The sequence below is a fragment of the Hipposideros armiger genome, unplaced genomic scaffold (genome assembly GCF_001890085.2).
Source record: "Hipposideros armiger isolate ML-2016 unplaced genomic scaffold, ASM189008v1 scaffold_120, whole genome shotgun sequence".
Classification (NCBI taxonomy): domain Eukaryota; kingdom Metazoa; phylum Chordata; class Mammalia; order Chiroptera; family Hipposideridae; genus Hipposideros; species Hipposideros armiger.
The window spans coordinates 754,618-778,211 of record NW_017731470.1 but is presented as its reverse complement, the minus strand read 5'-3'; the positions used below and the strand labels follow the sequence as shown (position 1 = coordinate 778,211).

Below are 23,594 nucleotides of genomic sequence, written 5' to 3'. Positions count from 1 at the left end.
CATATGTGGGATCCGAACCGGGGCCCTCTGGTGTCCCAAGCCAGTTCTTAACCATCACGCCACTCGGCCGGCCCTAAAATTTTTTAATAATTGTCAAGTTTTAAAGAAACTTTAAGAGGTGTGTAATCTTAAATAGCACTAGTCTGTTTGAAGTGTACTGTGTTACTGCTATGCTGTGAAAAGCTTCAAACAGGCATAACAAGGAAAAATGCCCTAATTATTTTTCCTTTTGAAATATAAAACTTAAATGAACTTTCTGGGTGTGTACATCCCAATCTGGAGATCACCCTTTCATGAGACTCATGGTTAAAGTCGGAGAGACTTATTTTGTACTTCGGTGTAATACGTTATATTGTATTCTGCCCCATTGTTTAAGATATTTACAGTAATTTGAGTTAACCTAATCACCTAAAACATAGGCTTACGTCACTAGGCTAATGAAGTTCTGGGCAGTTGGCAAGATTGAGTACATATCTTTCTAGCATTTGTCTAAGCCAGCCCTTATCTTCTCTCTATTAATTCATTGAAAAAGGATGCCTGGCATTGGGTGTAAAATGAATGAAAAATTCTTGGTCTTGGGGATCCAGAACATAGTATGATGATTATAATGTGTTAGAATGTTCTGGAAAAATACCCTTACATAACAAACCAAATACCTATGGACAGCATTTACTATTAAACTAGGTGACAGACATTTTCTCACAAACCCCCCAAATATAAGCAGATGGGGGCAAACCAACCTGCCTGGTACTGATTCCTGTGTCAGTAGAAGGAAGAATTGGGTTACCATCTGATAGATGAGAAAAGGAGAATCCTACATTAGCCAGCTGAAACTTTGGGTTTTTTTCCCCCTCCAATAGTGAGCGCAGGGTGCCCACAGTAAGGATTGGAGAGACCTTTTAGGGACAGGACTCCACATGGAGGAGAAAGTACTGAAAGTGGAATCAAGCAGGACAAACAATAGACAAAGGAGGGGGCCACAGCCAGGAAAACCTTACAAAGCAAGCAGCCATATTTCTGAACACGACTCAAAAACGAGGTAGCTATGTAAAAAGTGGGAAGCTTTTCTGATTCCTGCACCATTCGAAACGTTCAGAAAAATTATTTTACATGAAACAATAGAAAAAATGATATTAATATCAAGTTGCAAAAGATTATCAAGATGTATGTATGGATGCTTTAGTAAACAAAATGGATGAAGGACCTCTGAGAAATTTTAGGGTAGAATTGTTAGCAAGGCATTCATGGGGAGAGCGGGGGAGGGGTGTAGCATCTGCTCTGGGCTCACCTTGCTACCTAACTCAGTTAAGTGTTGAGCTCTGTTAATGCAGCCTGAAGGAGGCTTTAGTTCCCGTTAAGTTCTCAAGGGATGATTTCGTTCTGGCCCTGTCTATTATGTGCTATTTGATAACAAGACTGGAAAGGGAGGAGGGTATAATATGATAACTTAGTTACCAGGGAAAAAGGGAAGGACAAGGAACTTGAGAATATGTGATTTACTAATTACATGTAAGGTTGCTGATCCATTTGCTTTCTACTTTTATATTATCCAACAACTTTCTGCCCCTTCTTTCATCCTAATCTAGTTTAGACTACTGGTCCTGTCACTGTAATCACTATTCTTCCAGTTGCTTCCTTCCAAGTCATTCTTGGTGTCTGTTTTCTCTCATCCCATAATCAATTATTTTATTTAACAATATTGATTAAATGCCTGTTATATACCAGGCACTCTTAAAGCACTGGAGATAACAGCATGGGTCAAAACAGGTTCCTGTTCTGGAGAGTACAGCCCAGTTTGGCTGTTGGGGGAGCATAAATAAACATGGTGGTAATTGCTATAAAGAAATGTAAGAGTGAAGGGTGGGCTGAGTGGCTCAGTTGATTAAGAGCTCACTCAAGAGTGCGAGCTCAGCAACAGCGGTTCAAGTCTCAACCCGAGCTGAGCTGCTGCTGAGCTGCCAACAAGTGGCAGGATGGCTCAGCTAAAACAAAAACAAAAGTAAGAGTGGTGAAGAGATGCTATGGTGCTGAGAAAGCCTCTTTGAGATCTCACTGTAAACTCCAGGAGGACTAGGACCTTACCTGCCTTGGGCATTATTGTAAGCCACCCCTCTCCCTGCCTCCCCCGTCCTTAGATTGGTTCCTGTTACACGACATTCAGTATTAGTTGAATGAGTAAATGTTATGGGCCATAGAGAAATTGGTTAAAAACTTCACCCATTTTTTACGTAGGTCAGCAGCAGGCAACAAATTGTCATGGTACTTACTCTTCATCCCTTGCTGAAATACGAGAAGAGGAAACTTGTCTCTTGTGAAGCCAGTAACCTCAGATACGAGTTGAAAAATGGATTATCACCTGTCATGACTTAGTCATCACTTTGCCATCCGCGGCTAGGTCAGGTCAGTGTCCAGCCCTTATTTGGGAGCCTGGATAACCAGGAGCGTTTCGTGATGGAACATTCTAAGTACTGCAAAGCTGCAGATCCCTCGAGAACAGTACTTAGCTTCTGCTAGTCCCATAGCATATAATAGATGTTCGCTCATTGAACGAATGAATGATCAAACAAATTGCGACTCCTCGCGGCAAACGGACTTCGGAATGCGATCCCGCTTAGGGTCTGGGTGTAGGGGGCGACATACTTTTCCTGAGAAGATCTGTGAGGAGCACAAACTCCGGATAAGCCTGGCTTTAGGGCCCGTAATGGCTCCAAAATGCCCGGTTATAGACACCCGTATTTGAGAGCACCGGGAGAACCAAAAGCCTCGTCTTGCGCGTGCGTCTTCTCTCTCCCCGCTGTGCCTGTCCCACCCACCAGCTGCCTATTGATTTCTATTGGCTGCCTCTTGGAAGGCACGCCCTCTTAAAGGAGAAGGAAATCCCAGTAGTCTGTCCAGATAGCCGAAATTACCTGACTTTATAGCGCAACCAATCACAAGCAGTGAACTTCAACCTTGTCCAATAAGAGCGGGCACGGGGTTACGGCCCGCGGAGTTTGATTTTCGTCCAGGAAGGCGGAAATAGTGAGCCGGTCCTGGAGGAGAACGCCGGTTGTGTAGGACACGGGAGGAGGTTGCCGCGCCTCCTCTGGCGTTACCCCGGCTAAGCGAAGGGGCTCCAAGTCTCATACCCGGGTCAGTCGGGGCGTCGTTACCGCCTGTGGCTTGCAAGCGGAGGCGCGCGGGGCGGACACGGGTCTGAGCGTTCCTGGACACATCTGAGCAGCCCTGGACCAGGACTAGCGCACGCCCGGCTTCGTCGACGGATGATTTCGAGGCAGGATTCCTTAACAGGGCCTATCTTGACGTTCCCGTGTTTGCTGGGAGGCTCGGCTTTGGAGGAAGGTGAGCAAGGCGACTATGCTAGGTTAGGAGAGCCCTTAAGGAAGTTTGCCGCCAAAGCGAGGTACACGACCGTACGCTAGCCTCGGCCAGTTACATACTAGTTGGGTTACTAAGGTCACTTATCTTTAAAGGGGTGGGTGGCACTCTGCTACGTTTGTGAGGAAGAGCTACTGTTCATTTTGTTAAAGCTTTGGGTTGGTCCCCTGCCTGCTTTCTCAAACCTCTCCTGAAAGGAGAGAGAGAGCTTTGCTGTCGCAATTAACTGGAAGGCTTCCTTGCTAAGTGTCCAGTCTATTAATTGATATTTATTAGGCATAAACATACTATGAACTTTTAATGCAATTTAACTGATAAATTGAAATTACCTTCACCAGGCCTGCCCCACTCCCCATTCCTCTCTTTTTCTGTGACTTCCTTCACAGTAATGCTGGTCAGAAGAGATTAGTTGATGGTGTAATGTGTAACGAAAGGACTCTTTCAGGTTATTTAATACAATTTATGCGACAATTATTTATTTGTCAAGAGCAATATTTTCTAATTTTTTTCCCCTGAAGGTATTAAGAAACGGATGATGTTTTCTTGAATTTGCTTCTGTATTTGCTTCATCAATGTCTTTCATATTGAATATCTTAAGAGAGATGCTGGAATATTTTGGTGTTCCCATGGACCAGGTAAAATGTTCTTTAATAAATTTCAATGAACCTGTTTTATTTGTTCTTGGGTCTCATTTTGAAAATGATTTACATGTAAGCATTTAAAGCGAAATTGTTATTTTTTTTAGGTGTAACAAAGGTGAATTTGCAATAGTATAGCTTTGCTAATTTGAGCTAGAAAAAGAGATAAGATTATTAGGAACCTGTTTACCTGGTAGGTCAAATGCCAACAAATGCTTACTGTATATAGTATACACGAGGATGCTAATAGGATGTGACCTATATCTGTTGCTCGTAATAAATTTTGTCCTTCGTATGGGATCTTAGGAAAAATGAAAGTCCATTTTTGATGCTTTTGTTGTTGTTGTTTGTTTTTTATTAGCTGAGCCATCCTGCCACCTGTTGGCAGCTCAGCTCAGGCTGGGATTCGACCCGATGTTGCTCAGAGCTCGCACTCTTGAGCTAGCTCTTAACCAACTGAGCCACTTGGCTGGCCCAATAGAGTACTTTTTAAACAATGCTTTATGTTAAATAGGTTTTGCAGATTTGGATAAATAAAGACTATGGATCAACTCGGAGTATTGTTCGTATTATTGGGAAAATTCTTCCTTTAGAACCTTGTCCCAGGCCTAATTTTGAGGTAAGTCAGTCAATGTACATTGTTTAATTACTGTGTGTAAAATATTCATAGGTCCTCCTAAGGATATAAGGTAGAACAAAAGAAAAATATTTCCTGCAAGCCAGAAACCTTTGGTTCATTCCTGGAAACAAGTCATTTCACATATGTTTTTGTGTCTGTTTCTTTCTTTCATTACATTGAAAGTTGGGCAGGTACAAAGCAATTGCTGAGTAGCTTTTTTTATTGTTTTAGTTTGTGCTTTATGACATTAATCAGGGGAGAGAATGGTGCTACACGTTTAGACTTCAGAATAGTATTTTCCTCAGTATTTTTTCTTGCTAATAGGTGCATGTTTTCTGTTGAATATCCTTTTTCCTTTTTCCTCTTTGATTTTTAACTTATTTAATTTCCTTGGGCATGTATGTGTCTTTTCCCCACTCCCTGCAGAGCTCTGACATTTTTTTTCATTTTTTTTCCTTTAGTTGATCCCACTCCTGAACTCTGTAGAATCTGGTAACTGTGGATCTGTAATTCCATCTTTTGCTGATATTTTGTGTGTGGCAAATGATGAAGAAGCCAATTATCTCAGATTTCGGTAATTTTATATACTTATCTTGGAAAGTGGGGGTGTGCTCTATAGTCTCAATTCTTGGACATGTTGAAGTTTGTTCAGACTAATTGTTTTGTCTATTTCTCTACTGTGCTGTGTCCTACTAATATTTTCCTAATGAGGATGACTGGTTGTTTCTCATTTCTAGCCAGTTTTTCTTAATGAACATTTAAACCTAACATCAGGCCTAGGAAGGAATATTAAAAGGATGTTAGAATCACTGTGTTTATTTTTATGAGAAAGCTGTTTTCTATACTAGATACTAGATTTATTTTATTTTATATATTTAGCCAAAACTTATATAATTTTTATAGACAGTGATGTTAAACGTATTTCAAAATTTGGATGTATTTCTCCTACGGAATACTAAGTTATTTGTTAGTCTATTCAGATACAGGATTTATGCACAATAAGGATCAATTATTCAAATATTACGACTGAATTTTTAATGTATCCAACTGGTTTATCGATTTTAAAAAAATTAGAATACCATAAATTTACCCTTAACATTATACTGAATATAAGGCCTTTCAGTACCTTGTATGTGTATACAGAGACATAGAATTTCCAAATAAATCAACTTTACTTTTAAATAAATAAACGATTAGGCAGAACAGTTACAGGATAATTATTTTTGTTTTACAATCTAAAAGGAAGGTTTGTTCCTTCATTGATCATTTATTGGACACCTATTAAAGGCTACATTCTGTTCTATATGTTGAAAATACAAAGTTACTTTATAAAAGATGTCGGTGCTTGTCCTCAGTCTTGAGACAATCATGGGATAAAGAGAGCTACTCTGATTTTGTTTTGGTGTCTTTATTCCTCTTTGGCTGAAATCATCTATTCCTCCTGGAAAATTTTCCTCCTTTTCCCTCCATTTCTTCCTTCCTTCCACCCACAGAAATGGTGTATGGAAAAATGAGGAAGAGGAGAAAAGTAAATTTTTTCATCCATTGCAAGTAGTTTGGGATCCATTGTCACCTGCTCCAAGACATAACAAACCAATGAAAAATGATCAGCCTGTAAGTGAAGCTGCAATTAAAAAAATAGCTGCTCTTGAAGATGAACTAACTTTTCTTCGCTCTCAGATTGCTGCAATTGTGCAAATGCAGGAACTGAAAAACAGTATCAATTCTGGTAAGTAGCATTGGATTTTTGTTTCTGTTAGATGATACTTGTTTAGTATTTAAGTCACTATTTAAGTTTTATTCACAGTTCTGAATAAGAATGCTTGATGTTCATGTGTCTTATGAATGACATTAAATATAAAAGGATGTAGGATAAATAAAATTATTATGTCTGATGTTTATTTAGAATAAATTAAGACAAATTGGTATTGAGGGAGATGGCTTTGGTTTAAAGAAGAGTAAGATACTGCAGAAGATTGCAGTTTTGTATTAAAAAGCCCATTTTCTAAGTAAACTTTTCTAGCACTTCAGAAAAGCATTGGAAATTTAAGAGAGAATATACTAATTTGAAAGAAGAGTATAGATTTGAGGCTTCATATATTTGTAATTTGAAGTTATTGCTGCTATTCTTCCACCAACTTAGGTGAATAATATTTTCCAGATGATCCTTTTCTAAATTTTTAGAGACATAACTTGCTTTAACCTGTATACATGCACACACATAATAAATATGTATATATACACATCCATATACTCACATGTATAATTTATATATAAATATGTAAATACATGTTATAAATATATAATGCATAATAATATATAAATAATATATACATGTTATATAATGTGTAATAATAATAAAAATGAGACATAAATACACATAAAAATTATTCTTTTAGCTATCGTGACACAGCCTTTCAGGAGCAAATCTTGTGAAAAAGTTAAGTACAATAGGTCCCCCGTTTCTGAGGGGATGTGGTTCTAAGACCCCCAGTGAATGCCTGAAGCCATGAATAGTGCTGAACCCTATGTATGCTATGTTGTTTTCATATATATATACATATATATATATATATATGTATATATATACCTTTTTGTTTAAAGGAAGTACTTCATGACACTTCTTTGGCATATCCAGATTGCTAGCATCATTACTGTTGAGCTTTGGGGTCATTATTAAGTAGAATAAGGGTTACTTGAACACAAGCACTGTGATACCATAATGGTTGACCTGATAACCCAGATGGCTACTAAGTGACTAATGGGTGGGGAGTGTATGCAGTGTGGAGATGCTGGACAAAGGGATGATTCATATCCCAGGTAGGACGGAGCAGGATGGTGGAAGATTCCATCATGCTACTCAGAACGGCATGCAATTTAAAACTTATGAATTGTTCATTTCTCGGATTTCCATTTGATTGTTTTGGACCGAGGTTGACTATGGGTAACTGAAACCATGGGAAGTGAAACCACAGATAAGGAGGGACTACTGTATTCTGTACTCATCTTAGGCTCTTACCTAAAAACTACATGCTTGTGTGTTTCTACAGTGTCATCATAGAGCGAATATACCATTCTGAGTGTTTTTTTTTTTTATGATTTTATTGGGGAATTGGGGGAGGGGAACCATGTTGGGGAATTGGGGAAGGGGAACAGCCAAGTTGTTGTCCTTCAGTCTTAGTTGTGGACGCTGCAGCTAGCTCAGCTCAAGTCCACTCGCCATCTGGCCACCCGTTGGCAGCTCACGGTCGCTCAGCTCAAGGTGCCGTGTTCAATCTTAGTTGCGGGTGGCAGCCCACCATCCCATGCGGGTGTTAAACCAGCAACTTTGTTGTTAGAAGCGTGTGCTCTCACTAGCTGAGCCATCCTGCCGCCAGTTGGAGGCTCAGTGGCAGCTCAGTTCGGGTGCAGCTCACTGGCCCATGTGGGAATTGAACTGGCGACCCTGTTGCTCAGAGCTCACGCTCTTAACCAAGTGAGCCACTCAGCCGACCCTGAGTGTTTCTAACTAAGTTTTTGATCATGTTTTTGTTTTTAAAATACAGGATGAAATTCAGATTGTGAATTACTGAAAAAGTACTTTTTATTTTCTTTTTAAAATGTACCTCCCCCTTCCCACTTTAAAGGGTCTGCGCAGAGAGTCCTAACTGGATTAAAAGTAACTTTACTTTCGCCTGACTCTTAGGGAAATTACCAAGTAGATGGGACTTCTCGCCACATGTCCTTCCCAGCCACTCCATTATTTTAATAGCATTACAGAAATTGGTCCTGTTTTGGTTCTAAGTAGTGTTGTAAGTTATATTAAAGAGAATTTTGCATGATTTTTCAATAGACTACTTTGTTTTTAGGCTCCTTTGACTTGAATGATGGGCCTGGTGGTTTGGGACAAATGCCATCATCAGAGACTGCTCAACAGAGTGTTGAATCAGATCCATTTTCAAGTTCAGGGCTCCCCTGTCCTCCTCCTCCACCACCACTGCCCCCTCAGTTCTCTTCTCTACCGCCTCCATGTGCTCCTCTTGTACAACCAGGATCTAATAATACTTGTGACTCAGATAATTCAGCAACTAAAATGAAAAAACAGCACCCAGGTGCTGCTAGCAAGACCAATTATAGTCGTCATTCAAAAAACCAGAAAAACCAAGATGTTCCAAACATGTTGGATGTTCTCAAGGATATGAATAAGATTAAACTTCGTGCCATTGAACGGTATGTTGTCATAATTTGAGAAATGAACCAAAATTTTATCAATGATGTTTTAAATTATTATATTTATCAAAGTAAACATATACATGTCTTCTTTTATTTCTTTTCACCCCAAATGCCTATCCCACAGTCATTTTCAGTTTTTTTGAGCCTTTCTTCTAGTGTGTTATCTCCATGTTTTTGAAACAAGATACTTCTTTTGCTATTTCTTGATACTTTAATTATATTTACTTCCCATTGTTAAAGATTAGGAATATATTCTCAGACATTCTACCCTCTCACACACGCATACATACACTTCTTATTACATGGTTAAATTGAAGTCTTTAGTTAGGTCAGTATTCAGAATGTACATCCTTATAACAGTAAATATTTACAGGGAAGCCATTTTATATATGATAATATTTTGTTTGCTGAATGATTTTATTTTTCTGTTAGAGTTAATAATTGCTTCTCTGAGTTCTTTTTTTTTTTTTTTTTTTAAACTCTCCTTCAGGAGCCCTCTGTCCTGTCCAGTCTCACTTGGTGCTCTAAGCCTACTGCACTGTTGTCTTCCTAAAGATTTCCTTCATTATCATGGGCATTGTGTTACTCTTTCTTCTGTGTTGCATCATCCATTTACAGGGTGTCATATCTTCCTATGGCCTCTGGAGAAAGAGTGCAATAAGGTACATTATTTTAAGAACTTGCATATCTGAAAACGTTATTTTATTCTCACACTGAATTGCTAGTTTGGCTGGGAGTATAATAGGCAGAAAATCATTTTCTCAAAAATTTGAAGACATTGTTCCATTGATTTCTAGCTTCCAGTCTTCCTGTTGAGAAGTTGATGTCATTCTCATTCCTAGTATGAAACCTATTTCCTTATTCTTGAAGCATTTAAGATCTGTTTAGTCCTGGTATTCTGAAATTTCATGATGATGTGCCCTGGAGAGTTCTTTTTTTCTTTTTCTTTGTTTTTTTTTTTTTTTTCTTATACTGGACACTTGTGGACTCAGTTTATCTAGAATTATAGGTCCTTCATTTTTGTAAATCTCTTATAAACATTTCTTCAGTAATTTTGTCCCATTCTTTTCCTCTGTTTTCTTTTCCTGTTAGATGTTTGAACACCAGAATTATTCCTCTTATGTTCATATCTTTCCTTTTACAACTTTTTTCTCTTTGCTTTTTTATTATACTTTCTAAGAAAATTCTTCAATTACCTTTCAACTCTTCTATTGCATTTTTTTAAATGAAGCAGTAATTTTATTTCCAAGCTCTTCAAAGACGATTACACAGAGTATCCTTTCAAATATCACAAATTAAATCAAATGCACATCAAGTAAAACGCTTATGACATTAAGAATTCATTTATTTTGTAAGATTTTTCACATTACATTTTTTGTTAAAGACATAAAATAATGTATTTTTCAAAAAATACAACCACAACTTTAAAGTAGAGGAATAGAGGAACGTAAGCAGACAAAAATCAAATCTGCTTCACACACACAGTGGGACAATCTAATACACAACACAATATTAATCTTTCCAAATAGGTTTGCTAAGAAACAGCTCCCATGTTTAGTGTTAACAAATAAAGCAATCTCATTTAGAAAAATCAAGATATCATTTGATTAATAAAGCCTATTCTTCCCCCATTTTTTCATTGGCTTATCTTCATTTAGAAGTTGTATAAATTCATAAGAAGGGAACAAATTTTGTTACAGTATAAAAATCTTAGGAACAACAAATTACAAATACTCAATTTTTTAATAAGAATGTTTTCCTTCCCAAAATGTAAACATCCAGTAAATAAAAAACATAATATTCCAAGTATAGAAACACTAGTAATTCACTTATGAAAGAGGTGCGTTTTGGTATATTTGGTGGTAAGGTTTTTGTTTGTCTTAAAACTATAAAACCTTATAAAAACTTAAAACCAAACAAACCAGGTCATTATTATTTAAAAGTCTACTCCTTTGCCTAGTTTCCTAATTTGAGTAGAAACTCATCAATTTCTGTAGAATTTTGGCTATAGGACCAGGTCACAGGAAAGATCTGAAATATCTAAAAATCATTTGGTTAGAGAAAAGTGTTTTCTTGAGAGTTGGAGGCAGTCCTTCATCACATTGCACCTGAAGACATTCCTCAGTGAACTTGCCCACAGTCTTCAGGGTAAAGCATAGGATCTGGGATCCTGGAAGGGTTGCTTCCGGCTGGAATACCGACCAGCAGGACACCTTTGCAGACATTCTGCATGCGGTGCTGATGGGGCTCTGCAGCCGCCTGAGAGACCTTGATCCTTGCCAAGCGGCCTCCAGTTTAGGCGCTGCAGGGGCGTTCCCGCTGGCTCCGGAAGACATGGTGGCAGCGCTTGGCTCTCAGGGCCTCTTCTATTGCATTTTTACCTGCCGTCCTATTTTCAATTTTCAAGAGCCATTCCTTTTTCTCTGAATGCTCCTTTTTTGTATCTTGTTGCTTTTGTTTGTTTTAATCCACTGAAGATATTACGTAGAGTTTTAAGGTTTCTTTTGCTCTTGAATTATCTAGTTTTCCTGAGTTCCTTTTTTCCTCTTGTTGATTTTAGCTACTAGCTGTAGTTTTGGAGTCATTCTTAAGTATCTGATGATTGTTGGCTGTATTTAAAGGTGAGGCACTGAAAAGCTGATTGAAGGTTCTTTGTGTGAGGTTGATTGTCGGCTGGTGGGCTTTACAATGTAGTGATTGAGTAAGGAATCTGACTGCTGCTTTATTGACCAGACCCTGTATTTCAGTAGCTGTATGTTTCTCTGGGGCTAGAGAGTTTTCCTAGAGAGTTTCTTCAATCCCCTTCTTGGTCAGGAGAGATAGGAATTAGACAGGGCTGTGAACCAGTAGTTTGAAGTTTGAATGGGGAAAGAGAACAGGAAAGGAGTATATCATTCAGTATGTAGACTTTTTAATCTCTTTTTAGGATGGCAGCTTACCTCTTCCCCGTCCCTCGTTTTCATCAGGTTTCCACTTTTCAACATTTTATTGAAATTATTATCTACTTCCTCTTCTTGTATAATCTCTTTGTCTTTGTGGGTATACATCTTTTTACTTCTTTACTGTCATTTTAGTAGGATTTTGCACACATCTGCCAGGTTCATTTAGAAATCCTTCAGTGAGGTTTCTGGTAAGAAATATATTTTCTGGACCACAGTGTTAGGACAGACAGGTCATTTTGTTATTAACGAGGTTATGATTTGATCCTTGTATGAGGCAGCGAGTATAGTGAAAAGTCTTATGGCTGTATGTACACACTTGATCCCAGCTACCGTATTTTCCGGCGTATAAGACGATTTTTTGGCCCTGAAAAATATGCCTCCAAGTGGGGGGTCGTCTTATACGCCAGGTACACTTCAGATAGACTGCCCATAGTGCTTGCCCCGTGCCATAGTGGCCTCCCGATGCCCGCCCACTTCATTCCACATACCGTTCAGGCATCAGCAGCGCTGCTGGGTGTATGCTCGGCTGTTATGCGATTTTACCACACTCGCAAAATCGCACACAGCCGGCCATATAACAAACTCTGTATTTTGAGTGGAAATGTTAGGGGGTCGTCTTATACGCCGGGTCGTCTCATACGCCGGCAAATACGGTAGATCGCTTACTGGTATCATTGGGCACCGTCAGTGTAAAATGGTGACTCTGACTGCTACCATCACTGGACAAACAACTAAGAGGCTAGTAGAATACCCTCCATATTTCTACAACTTTTCTCTCATGTTTCTATAGCTAACCTTGCTTTATACATTACTGTGAAATCAGATGAGACTTCCACATCTTTACAGATTTACTACCCGCGCTCTCTGCCTTCCAAATCTTATTACTGTGAGAAGTGTCCTTGTTCATGTCCAGGCTCTCCCTATGGTCAGTGGTTCCCCTTCTCTTATCTTCTCAAGGATTTCACTTAAAGTTATCCTTTCTATCTTCTTCACCATCACATTTCCTTCTTTACTTGATTCTCCTTACTCCTGAGTATTTCCCATCTTCAAAACACGTATACCCCCAGCCATTATTAATTCTCTGTTCCCCTTTCTGATAGAAAATTTTGATGTTGTCTTATAGTTTGGTTCCATTTCTCATTGCTTTCTTTTACCGATGGTAATGTGGTGTCTCTCCCCATCACTCCAGTGAAAACTGCTCTTGTCAAGGTCATCATGACTCCATTTGTCAAATAGCATTGCTCCTCTTGACCCCTTGGCAGCATTTGATATTGTCTGTGGTCCCCTCCTCTTTGGAACACTTTCTTCACTTGGCTTCAGGGAAATCAGACTTGGTTTTCCTCTTAATTCACTGTCCACTTCTTCTTACTCCTTTGCTTATTCCTCCTCCTGAGCCGGGTCTGAATGTTGGTATGTCTAAGGCTCAGACCTCAGCCCCTTTCTTTTCTCCATCCACATCTATTTGGTGAGTTCATCTAGTCCTGTGGCTTTACAAGCCAGTTGTATGCTAATGACTCCATTTAATTTTCTATCCCCCACCTCTCCTCTGAGCCCCATACCTACTTGACAAAATGCCTACTTGGCATCTTCATTTGCGTATCTCAGGTGTCTCAAGTTTCACATGCCCAAAATAGAACTCTTCCTTCCTACCTGTTCCTTTCCTGCACCTTGAAAATCTGTTCTTCCCCAATTCTATTGCCTATCAGTAAATGGCAACACTGTCACCGAGTTGCTCAGTCCAAACATCTAGGAATCATCCTTGTTTTTTCTTTTCCTTTCTGCCCCATATTCTTTCCATCAGCATATAGCTCATGATCCAACTGCCACCTCCCAGTCAAAGCCACCATCTCATCGAGCTTGGACAGCTGCAGTAGCCTCCAAACTGGTCTTTCTTTTTTCACTCTCCCCTCCTTATCTTTTCTCCATCTAGTAACCAGAGTGATCCTTTAAAAATTGAAGTCAGATCGTGCCATTCCCTGCTTAAAACCTCTGGTGATTTCCATGGGCTCAGAGTAAAACACAGACCCCTTGCTGTGGCCTGTAAGTCCCTCCAGGATCCAGCCCTCACTGCTCTCTATGACCTCACGTCCCCCTTCCCATGTTACTCTGCACTGCAGCTATTCCTGTTTTTTTGTTTTTCTTTTCTCACACATGCCAAGCTGCACCGGATGTTTACACTAAAACTGATTCCTTGTCATCTCCTTAAAGAGGCTTTTCCTGATCATCTCACCTAAAGTGCTTGCATCCTCGTCACTGCCCTCGTACTCTGTTTTGTTTTACTCGCAGCACTCGTTGCTCTCCACAGTGACCTTGTTTACTCGTTCATTGATTATCTGCCACCAGAATGTTCCATGGGAGCAGGATCTCCCCTCACAGTGTAAAACGGGACCTGGTGTAATAGTAGGTAGGCATCACGTAAAGAGTGAATGAACAATTGCCTAATTATTTTCTTTTCATGAACTCTATAGTCCTTTTAAAAGTTTTTAAATATTTAAATTTTCCACGAAAAGTCAGATAATTCAAAATAAAGCTCTTTAGCACAGAGATATATGATCAATCCTAGGTCATAACAAGGTTGTTGGTTTCTTGGTTTTCTGGTTCCTATATCGTTCGTGGCAAAAAAATTTCAATCTCTTAAAGACTAATTAGATTGTAACACTTTATGCTTGTGTTTCTGCTGTTTGTCAATAAGGAGCTTAAATTACACAAAGTTTTAATTTATTCAATTAAAAAAAATAGGTCACCTGGAGGCAGACCCATTCATAAGAGGAAAAGACAGAATTCACAATGGGATCCGGTGTCTTTAATATCCCAGGCACTTAAGCAGAAATTTGCATTTCAAGGTGATGATTCCTTTGAGAAAGAAAATAGGTCATGGGAGTCTTCTCCATTTTCCAGTCCAGAAACTTCAAGGGTGAGCTCTAATAATGTACAGTTAATTTTTCAGTTTTTCTAAAGTGTTCATGATGTAACTTTGCCTTCAAGCTCTCTTGCATTAACCATGCAGAATGGGCTATATACAATTATTTGTTGCTGCTGCTAATGTTTTCTGTTGTTTTTATTAACTTTTACATGCTCATTTTAGCTTATAGCCTCCTATGAAGTTTTTTTAAATAAAGCACTTGCTTAGGAAAATATTGTGCATAAGTTTGTAATGGTTCACCCTGAACAGGTGCTTGCCTGATGTTGCTGTCTGAAATATGAACTGGGTGTCGGAAACTTTGGAGGACCCGAGAAAAATGGTGCGATAGATTCAACCTAACCTGTGAATGTGAATCCTCCAGTCTTTTTCTCAGTCAAATATAGTCTTTGGATTATTTAAATAGAATGTTAACTGTGCTTTAAAAAAAAAGCAAATAGGAGTATAATTATCTTCAATGACAATGCTTTTTGGTTACTTAAAGGGATACCCCATTATATTTAAAACACTTGACGCTTAAGATTGCTCCTTACTTGAAGTCTCTTTTCTTTAATTTAAACATAATTCTAATCTTGGGAGTGGTTTTCCCATCTCATAATTTAGCTGAGGAACCACCTAAGAATAAGCCTTGTTGTTAAGAGGACTGTGAAAGAGGGACAGCGTCTGAAGGCAGGTAGATAGCACTGAGGAGTGGTAGCTGTCAGAAGAGGAGGATAGGGAAAAACTAAGAAGCAAATAGCAACTCAGAGAGCATAACAGAATCGGGGTAATTATCCTCGTATTCTAGTGTGTGTGGTCTCTGAGTTACTAGTGTGTGTGTGTGTGTGTGTGTGTGTGTGTGTGTGTGTGTCCACAATATCTGATGTTTATCATCAACATGATAGAGTCAGGAAATTCTTGACTCTAAGAAGACAAAAAGGTAGAGTAAAACCTTGGATTGTGAGTAACTTGGCTTGCGAGTGTTCTGCAAGACGAGCAAATATTTCTAATACATTTTAACGTGGTAAACAAGTGATGTCTTGCAGCATGAGTAGTTTGTTTCTGGAACGAATTATGCTTGCAAACCAAGGTATTACTTTATATGGTTTAGAAATATTACAATAAAAATGAAAATATGTCTAAAAATAAATGTTTTAACATTTGTATAGAAATTTATAACTTGCAAAGTATTTTTTTGCTCATCTCATTTAATTTTCACAGCAATATCCTAAACAACAGCAACAAAAACCCAGCAATTGTTACCTATTTTATACACGAGAAAAATGAGCCTCCTAGTGCTTAAGTAATCTGCCTGTAACCTCACCTCTGACTGGCAGAGCAGTGACTAGAACTTGGTTTATTAAAATGCTGGGATGTTGGAAAACCTTCAGTTACCTAAGAATTCACTTGCGTGGAACATACTGTTTCCCAATGATAGTGAGTCAATGAGGAATCACAGGCTTGTTTTGTACTGTTCACTGTTCTTAGCACTTTCTCTCCAACCAAATACAAGCAACTTAGAGAAAGAACACCTCTTTTTGTATATTTTCAGGCACAGTGCCTGACACATAGCCCACTTTCAAATAACTAGTTATTGTTGAATGAATTAAACCTCAAGGGGCCATTTGGTGCCATTGTTTTTTGGTTTTTTTACATTAGAATAATTTCTGTGGTAAACATTTGCTTTATTTCAGTTTGGACATCACATTTCACAGTCAGAACTAAAGGAAGAACTGACAAACACAAAAGGTGTGACCAAGGTGTGAACAATGCGAGCTGTCTACCCTTACAAGGAAAGATTGCAGAAATATGCCGGCATGCCTTTCAGTACATGTTAATCTTCTGTTAATGAAGTTAAATGAAGTCTGTACCCTGGGGTGTATTAGGGCAGCGGCCCGAAGAACCTTGACTCTTAAGAATACCTGTGTGGTTTTAGAAGATCCAGCAGCTGGATCTGATGATAGTTATGTATATTGATTTTTTTTCATGTATGTTAATGTTATTAAAGGCTGAATACACACTTTGAATGATTTTCCTAAGAGCTAAATAGTAAATGACTTAATGTTTCTCATTAGAGAACATTAGTTTTTCATATAGAGGGTCTCACTGTAAGGTAACAGGAGCCATTTTAATGGATTAAGAAGTTCATGTAAGCTAAGTCTGTATGGTACTAAGCAAATGATAGTATGTTTGAGTTTTTTAAAGCAATTATGACTTTCTAATTTAAGAGCCTCTGAATTTTAAAAAAATTGGTAGTGATCTGGTTGACTTGGTTGACCTCCAGGACCTTGGAGATTTTCAAAGAATATAATTTTTTCATTAAGATAGTTATAGTTTGAATCATATAGGTTGAGCCTCCTAAAAATTCTTCTGAGGTGATAGAGAATTATTTTTAAAAACTGATTTGATAAATGCTAGTACTTAAAGAATCTTCTTCATAATTTTGCCTATACTTGCTATGTAAATATGCATGTCTATCATTTTATTTCCTCTGTTCCTTATTATAGTTACATTCTTTCCTTTGTAAATAGAATGTAAAATAAATATGCCTTTTTAACTTGGTTGTGTTTCGTAGCAATTCAAATTCATTTATTTCTTCTCACTACTAGTTCATAAAGTCTGAACTTGTTTTGAAAGAGAGTTCTGTAGAAAGAGTTTCTTGAGTAATACAAATGAAACATAGGTTTGGAGTAGGTATTTTGTCCTTCTGCCCATATACTGATGTGAGTGGAAATCACGTTTCTCTAGATCCTTCAGCCTGCACACCTGCCAGGGGCTTAGCTTCCATTTGAATGGACTCAGCACTCACCCTTTTGCCAGGCTCTCCTTCCAGAAAAGCCCAGTTTGCCCACAGTGTGCTTATTGCTATGGTAGAGAGTCGGTTGCCAGGTCCATTTCCAACCTCTTTCTCCCTGGTCATCTTCCAGTGAGGAGTGACCGTGCAGCAACTGTCTTATGACCAAGAGGGATAGACTTCGGATGACAGGGATGTGAACCTTGACATTGCCGAGCTGTTGAACCAACGCCAGCAAGAGCTATCTCCAGACTTCTTGTTATATGAGAAAGATAAAGAAGAAAAATGGGCCTTGTGGGTTTTCGGTTACTTGCGGCCAAAGCATTCCCTATGACACAGCAGGTGTAGCAGTGTAGCTTAGTGCCTGCTTGCTCTTCTGGGTAGTTTTTTTATTATTTATTCATAGGAACTGTTGTTCCTGCCCTTCCTAGACATTTCCTCACCCTGTGTTTTCTCCTCATTGTCCTTGTAATTAGTTTTTTCCCCCGAAATAACTGCTTTTTGTCTCCCAACGTAGTCTTGCATTTTCAGTTTTATAGTTTCCTTATTCAAAAATGTATAATGAACACCCCCGCCTAACACCCAGATACTTTGGAAGATACCATCCTCTGCCAGTTGAAGCATATTCCTCGAGATACCTCAAGTTGATTTTTTTGGGGGGGGGTGAGGGGGTGAGTAGGCCTTTCCATTTACTTCAGAATGAAGTTTCTTTCTGTGCAAAGCACATTTCAGGACCATGATGCATCGGGATTGAGTTGACTGGGTGTCCTGGTGTCTTGGGCGAGGTGAGCACCTGCCCTGAAATTTCCCTTCAGGAGGCTCTACAAAGCTCTGATCTGGGCTTCTGGTTTGTGTTTGCTGTCGAGTTCCTCAGGGTTAGGGATTGAGTGTAAGCCTTCATCATGAATCTATGTATAAGTTATCTAGTACCTCAATATTGCTTTAAAATCATATTTGATTGCATTTTAAACTTACCAAACACTGAATGTTTCCTCAGATGCCTTAAATTAGGTGCAGTCTCCTTCCCAACTGGCTCTTCGTTAATCCCTATAAATTAATTAAGGTTTTTTGCCATTTGACAAAGCATTGTAATGCTATTTTGTATTTGGAAAATGAAAACAGGGCCGGCCGAGTGGCGCGTTGGTTAAGAGCTGGCTTGGGACGCCAGAGGGCCCCGGTTCGGATCCCACATATGAGGGCCAGTGACACTGCCCTCTACAGCTAAGATGCTGAACAACAGCTCAATCTGGAGCTGGGCTGCTGTGAGTCGCCGGCGATGGCGTGGGCTGCAGCCCCTGTGGCAGTGGGTTGCCATGGGCTACCGTGTGTAGCCAGCAGCCAGCGTGAGTAGCCAGCAGCCAGCGTGAGCGGCCAGCAGCTGCAGTGAGCGGCCGTCCAGAAGCCGGCGACTGATCTGCCTCTCCCGGGAAGAGTGCAATGATGGTGCCAACTTGGGCCAGTGAAGCAACATCCTCCACAACTAGTCTGAAGAACAAAAGGACAGCAACTTGTCTGTTCCCCTCCCCCGATTCCCCAGTGCTGTTCCCATCCCCCAACTCCCCAATAAAAATCTTAAAAAAAAAAAAAAGAAAATGAAAACAATACACAAACATTGGTTTATAAAATAGACGACAGGAAATTGATGCTGTTCAAAATCCTGTCTGGCTGAGATGTGCAGGTGATGACAGCAGTGGCTGTCAAGGCATTGAGCGGGAGATAAGAATCTGGAGGGCCCCAAACTGAAAACAGTGGCATGAGATGGCTATGAGCAGGGGGTATAAAAAGGCCTTGCTTTTACAATGAGAATATATTTGTGCTTTGATTATGAAATTTAAATAGAGCTTACGTTGGGGAAGCAGCAGCCATGTGTATGGTAGCAATGGGGAAAGGGTTTTTAAGTAGGTTTTGTTGGATACTAAGCACAGACTCTCCTTAGGTGGGAGAGGTTAAGTATACAATTGAATTTGTTTTAAATTGAAACAACAATAACAAAAATGGGCCAGGAGGCATGAAGCGTGATGTTTTTATATCAGAAAAAGGCTGTTGCAGGTGGTGTTCCCTGGGAAGCAGGCTCTGAGATAATGGCTGCAGGAAGGCTTCCCTGGTGTGTTTTCAGAATGCTCAGGAGGGAAGCCGACTGAGTGAGGAGAAGTTGAGCTGTGATGCAGTCTCAGCAGGGCCCTCAGCAGGGAGCTCTGAAGCGAGGGTTAGCCCTTCAGAGTTGTCTGCCATTGCTTTGGGGGTGCTGTTCTTTATACCTTGACATTGACCAAACATTCGGAAGGGGGGATGGCCTTGGGCGGGGCAGCATTCTTTAGCTGAGGGCATTTTCCACAGAGGTTGGTCACTTGTAAAGATGGGTCGTAGTGGTGTGTCACAGTCCATTACAGAGGACATGTGTCCCCAAAATGCTGCAGAGCCCACTCTGCCTTACACTGCGTTAGCTTGAGTAGTACCAGCTGTCCAGAAGTCCCAGCACTCATTGCCCTGTCATTGCCCAGGCCAGTCCTTATTTTCTTGAAAATATTTTTATTGTAAAATTTGGTGGTGGGGTAGGGTAGGAAAGCCTTTCTGCTTCTAAAGATCTGTCCCCGTTCAGCCCTGTCATCCAGGTTTCTGTGTGGGTAACTTATGGTTGGTTGGTCACAGCTTTGTCCGTTTCTCTTCATGAAAGTTACTTACCGTAAGTTTACGAGGACTCAGAAGCATTAAGCAGTTATCATGTCGCACCGATGGAAAAAGTGCTAGAAATGTGCCAGGAGAACTGAGTTACTCCGCTGAGCCCCAGGCTCCTCAACTGTAAAATGGAGAGGAGGCCAAATGGAGTGTGCCCCGGGGTCCTAGGTTTTCACAGCTGGTGAGTGGCAGAGCTGGGGTTTGAACTCAGGCAGATGGGTTTTTCAACACCTATGTTTAACATTAGGTAACACGGCCCATCTTATAAGTTTGTTTACTTATTTGTTTAGACTTTGCTTTATTCCAGAAAGCATTTAAGGCAGTATACAAGGATATGTAAAGCACCTCAAAATTAGAAACTGAAAAGGGACAAAAACTCCAGGTTGCAGTTTCCCATGTTCGCCACGAGAGAGCAGTATAGCATTGGAGAGGGCCTGGACCAATGTTAAAATGACTAACCTGTAGTCACGTTTGGATATCAAGTTTTTAGAAGTTCTAGACAAAGGGGAGTTAGATTTAGTATTACTTGCAAAAGCAGCTTATATTAAGGGACATTCATGGATTATAAATACCCATGTCCTTAACGAGATTACTCAAGTCAGGCTAATTCAACTCTTTTCCCAACAAAAACTAAATATTCTATAAAATTCAATGATAAAAGCAAGGAATGGTATTGCTGAATTACTAAGCAAAGATTGCAGTGAAGTTCTCATAATTTTTTCAGTTTGAGTACAGCTATTTACTTCACTACTAGGGAAAAGCACAGGCTTATTATAAATAACAGAGTTACAGTATTTGCTCTGATCACAGTAAAGACTGGTATATTAAGGAGGGGACATTTTTATTAGATATGCCATAACATATACATGCAAATATGTGTTTCTAAGATATTATAATTGTTTAAAAGATCTTTTTCCCCTCAATTTTTTTCTCCCTTTTGTGTTAACCCAGCATCTTCCTGCAGCTGAGGTCAGCCATGTTGAAAGCTAATTCAGGGGAGGGACATTTGCTATTTCAGTCCCATCCGCTGGAGCATGGAATTACGGTGTGGCCCAGGAGGACCCTCTGAGTGGGACAGCACTCTGTCCCATGGGCTTTCAGCCTTTGACTAGGTTTCTGCCTGGTTACCCTCACTAAGGACCCTTTAGTTCGCCCCTCATGGTCAGGTTTTTAGCTTTGCCCTCAATAGCTGATAGCTAGGGACTCTGTTCTGTGCCAGCTCTTGCCAACCGTCTTCCCTGGAAATCGAACCATGTTTTCTCTGTGGTCCTGCTGCCCACAGTCTATGATGATGATAGTCAATCGTAACAGCTAAATTCATTGAGCATTTAATTTGTGCTAGTCACTGTGCTAGGCCCTTTACAAACGGTGTAAACCATACTCCCTTTCTACAGATGAGGAAACTGAGAAAGACAGGTTAAGCACCTAAGTCAGGATTCAAACTCTGGGTTACAGAGTGTGAGTTCTTGACTGATAAACCAGCCCCTCCCAAAGGATACCACCACCACCTCCTCTAACTTCCAAAAGCAACATACAAGGGTCCCCAGAGTACTAAGCTGGCATAGCTCTGTGCCTTGGCATGTGCTGTTTCCACCACGTGGGAATTCCTACTCATCCTTCAAGATGCAGTTGAAGGGGCATTTTTCTCAGAAGGCTTGTCTGACTCTCCCTTCCCTGCCCAACGTGTCCAGTAGGAATGACCGTTTCCCACTTGGCTTCACATGAAACTGCATGCTTCTCTTTGCTGCTGGATTTATTGCAGTTATAATTGCTTTCCGGTCTGTGTCTCCTGAACTCTATTGGGTTCTTTTGAACAGCTGGAGGGTGGAAACTGGGTCTTATTCATTTCATTTCTTCCTATATCCAAACAACAATCACAGCCAGCAATCAGTGAGCACTTTTATGTGTGAAGAATGATGCTAAGTATACAATAGTCCCCCTTATCTGTGGGGACTATGTTCCAAGACCCCCAGTGAATGCCTGAAACTACAGGTAGTACTGAACCCTATATATGCTATGTGTTTTCCTGTACATACAGACCTACAATGAAGTTTATTTATAAATCAGGCACAGTAAGAAATGCACAGTAAGAGATTAACAACAATGATTAATAATAAAATAGAACTGTTGTAACAGTGTACTGTAATAAAGTTATGTTAATGTTTTTCTCTCAAAATATCTTATTGTACTGTACTCACCATTCTTGTGATAATGTGAGATAAGTTGAGAACTTTCACCTTTTCACTTAAAGGAAGGAGTTTACAGCTTCTCTTTGGCATATCAAAATGACATGCAATTTAAAACTTATGAATTGTTTATTTCTGGAATTTTCTGTTTAATATTTTTGGATTGAGGTTGACCGTGGATAGCTGAAACCACAACAAGGCATGCCTACATATCACTTCATTCGCGGGGACTCAGTATAGTTCTTGGCACGTTGCAAATTCAAGGTTTGCTTTTAGGAACTTTCTGAGATTTTTTTTTGTTTTTCCTGAATATTTTCGGTTTGGTTAAATCTGAGGATTTAAAATCTGTGGATGCATAGGGCCGACTGTATAGGTTATCTCATTTAATCACAACCATTCAAGAGAGATATTTTTATCCCCATTTTACAGATGAGGAAAACAGAGCTCATAGAACTCCAGTAGCTTGTCCAAGGCTAGTAACTACCAAGTGATAGAGCTGGGATTGAACCCCCGTTTGTGTGACTTTAGAGCATGCACGTGTAACTAGTAGATTCTGTGTCCTCTGTTGACAAATGTGATAGAAAATAAACTTGATATAAACTTGTTTAGTTAAAACTACATTTATTATTTAGTAACAGACTTTATCCAAAAGTATAAAAAATAATGCAGGTTAGTTGTTCAAATTCACATAGCTAGAAGGTTTCAGAACTGGGGTTTAAACTAGGGCTGTTGAGGGCCCGGGCCGAAGCCCTCTGTCTTTGTGGCCCATGCTTGGAGAGAAAGACCTTCCTAAGGCCAGGACTCCTCAGCTACGTCAGTTACTGTCTGAACCATCCACGGGATGGCGGGGCCCTTGGCCCTTACCAGGACCATTAACCCTGTGGGCCTGGTGAACGCCCTTGACCACGCTGTGGAGCCCAGTGAGCAGGTCTCTGCCCGGCCAAGATATCCTGCCTTTTCTGCTAGCTCTGGGTCCCAGCATGTGTCACAGAAGAGCCTGCCCAAGAATTGCCTCAAAGTCTTTGGAAAATGGCTTTAAAAGTAACTATTTCTTCTTTGAGGATAAATTTGATTTCTAGAAATAGCCAAATAAGTGCCAAATCTGATGAATATGTGGATGGTCAACCTGGATGACATCGTGATTGGTCACAAATGAAGTGTGACTTGCAAGTAATTTAAGTGATTTCCTTGCAAGGATTGCAATCTGGCTTTTCTGGTTCCAAAAATATTTTGAACAATTGCTACATTGG

The 23,594-nt window shown here is 39.8% G+C and overlaps 1 protein-coding gene across 3 annotated transcripts; it reads left to right on the top strand.

The window, feature by feature from the left end:
- Positions 1 to 3,255: 3,255 nt before the first annotated feature.
- On the top strand, positions 3,256 to 17,227 carry MTFR2 (mitochondrial fission regulator 2). Of its 3 annotated transcripts, none has more exons than XM_019648082.1 (8): positions 3,256 to 3,342; positions 3,897 to 4,013; positions 4,540 to 4,635; positions 5,097 to 5,209; positions 6,129 to 6,364; positions 8,484 to 8,844; positions 14,529 to 14,703; positions 16,383 to 17,227. In XM_019648082.1, the coding sequence occupies exons 2-8, from the start codon at positions 3,951 to 3,953 to the stop codon at positions 16,452 to 16,454; spliced, it is 1,116 nt and encodes a 371-aa protein (XP_019503627.1). In that variant the 5' UTR covers positions 3,256 to 3,342; positions 3,897 to 3,950; the 3' UTR covers positions 16,455 to 17,227. The 3 variants fall into 3 exon arrangements, with proteins under 3 accessions (XP_019503627.1, XP_019503626.1, XP_019503628.1); XM_019648081.1 differs by having other exon boundaries at positions 4,531 to 4,635; XM_019648083.1 differs by lacking the exons at positions 14,529 to 14,703; positions 16,383 to 17,227 and adding an exon at positions 9,338 to 9,700 and having other exon boundaries at positions 4,531 to 4,635.
- Positions 17,228 to 23,594: the final 6,367 nt, after the last annotated feature.

Excerpts from the sequence above, each read along its gene's own strand:
- MTFR2 (XM_019648081.1), top strand. The coding sequence starts at position 3,951 with ATGTCTTTCATATTGAATATCTTAAGAGAGATGCTGGAATATTTTGGT. Across the intron at positions 4,636-5,096 it reads GTCCCAGGCCTAATTTTGAG|TTGATCCCACTCCTGAACTC; the intron begins GTAAGTCAGTCA and ends TTTTTCCTTTAG. Across the intron at positions 14,704-16,382 it reads CCAGTCCAGAAACTTCAAGG|TTTGGACATCACATTTCACA; the intron begins GTGAGCTCTAAT and ends GCTTTATTTCAG.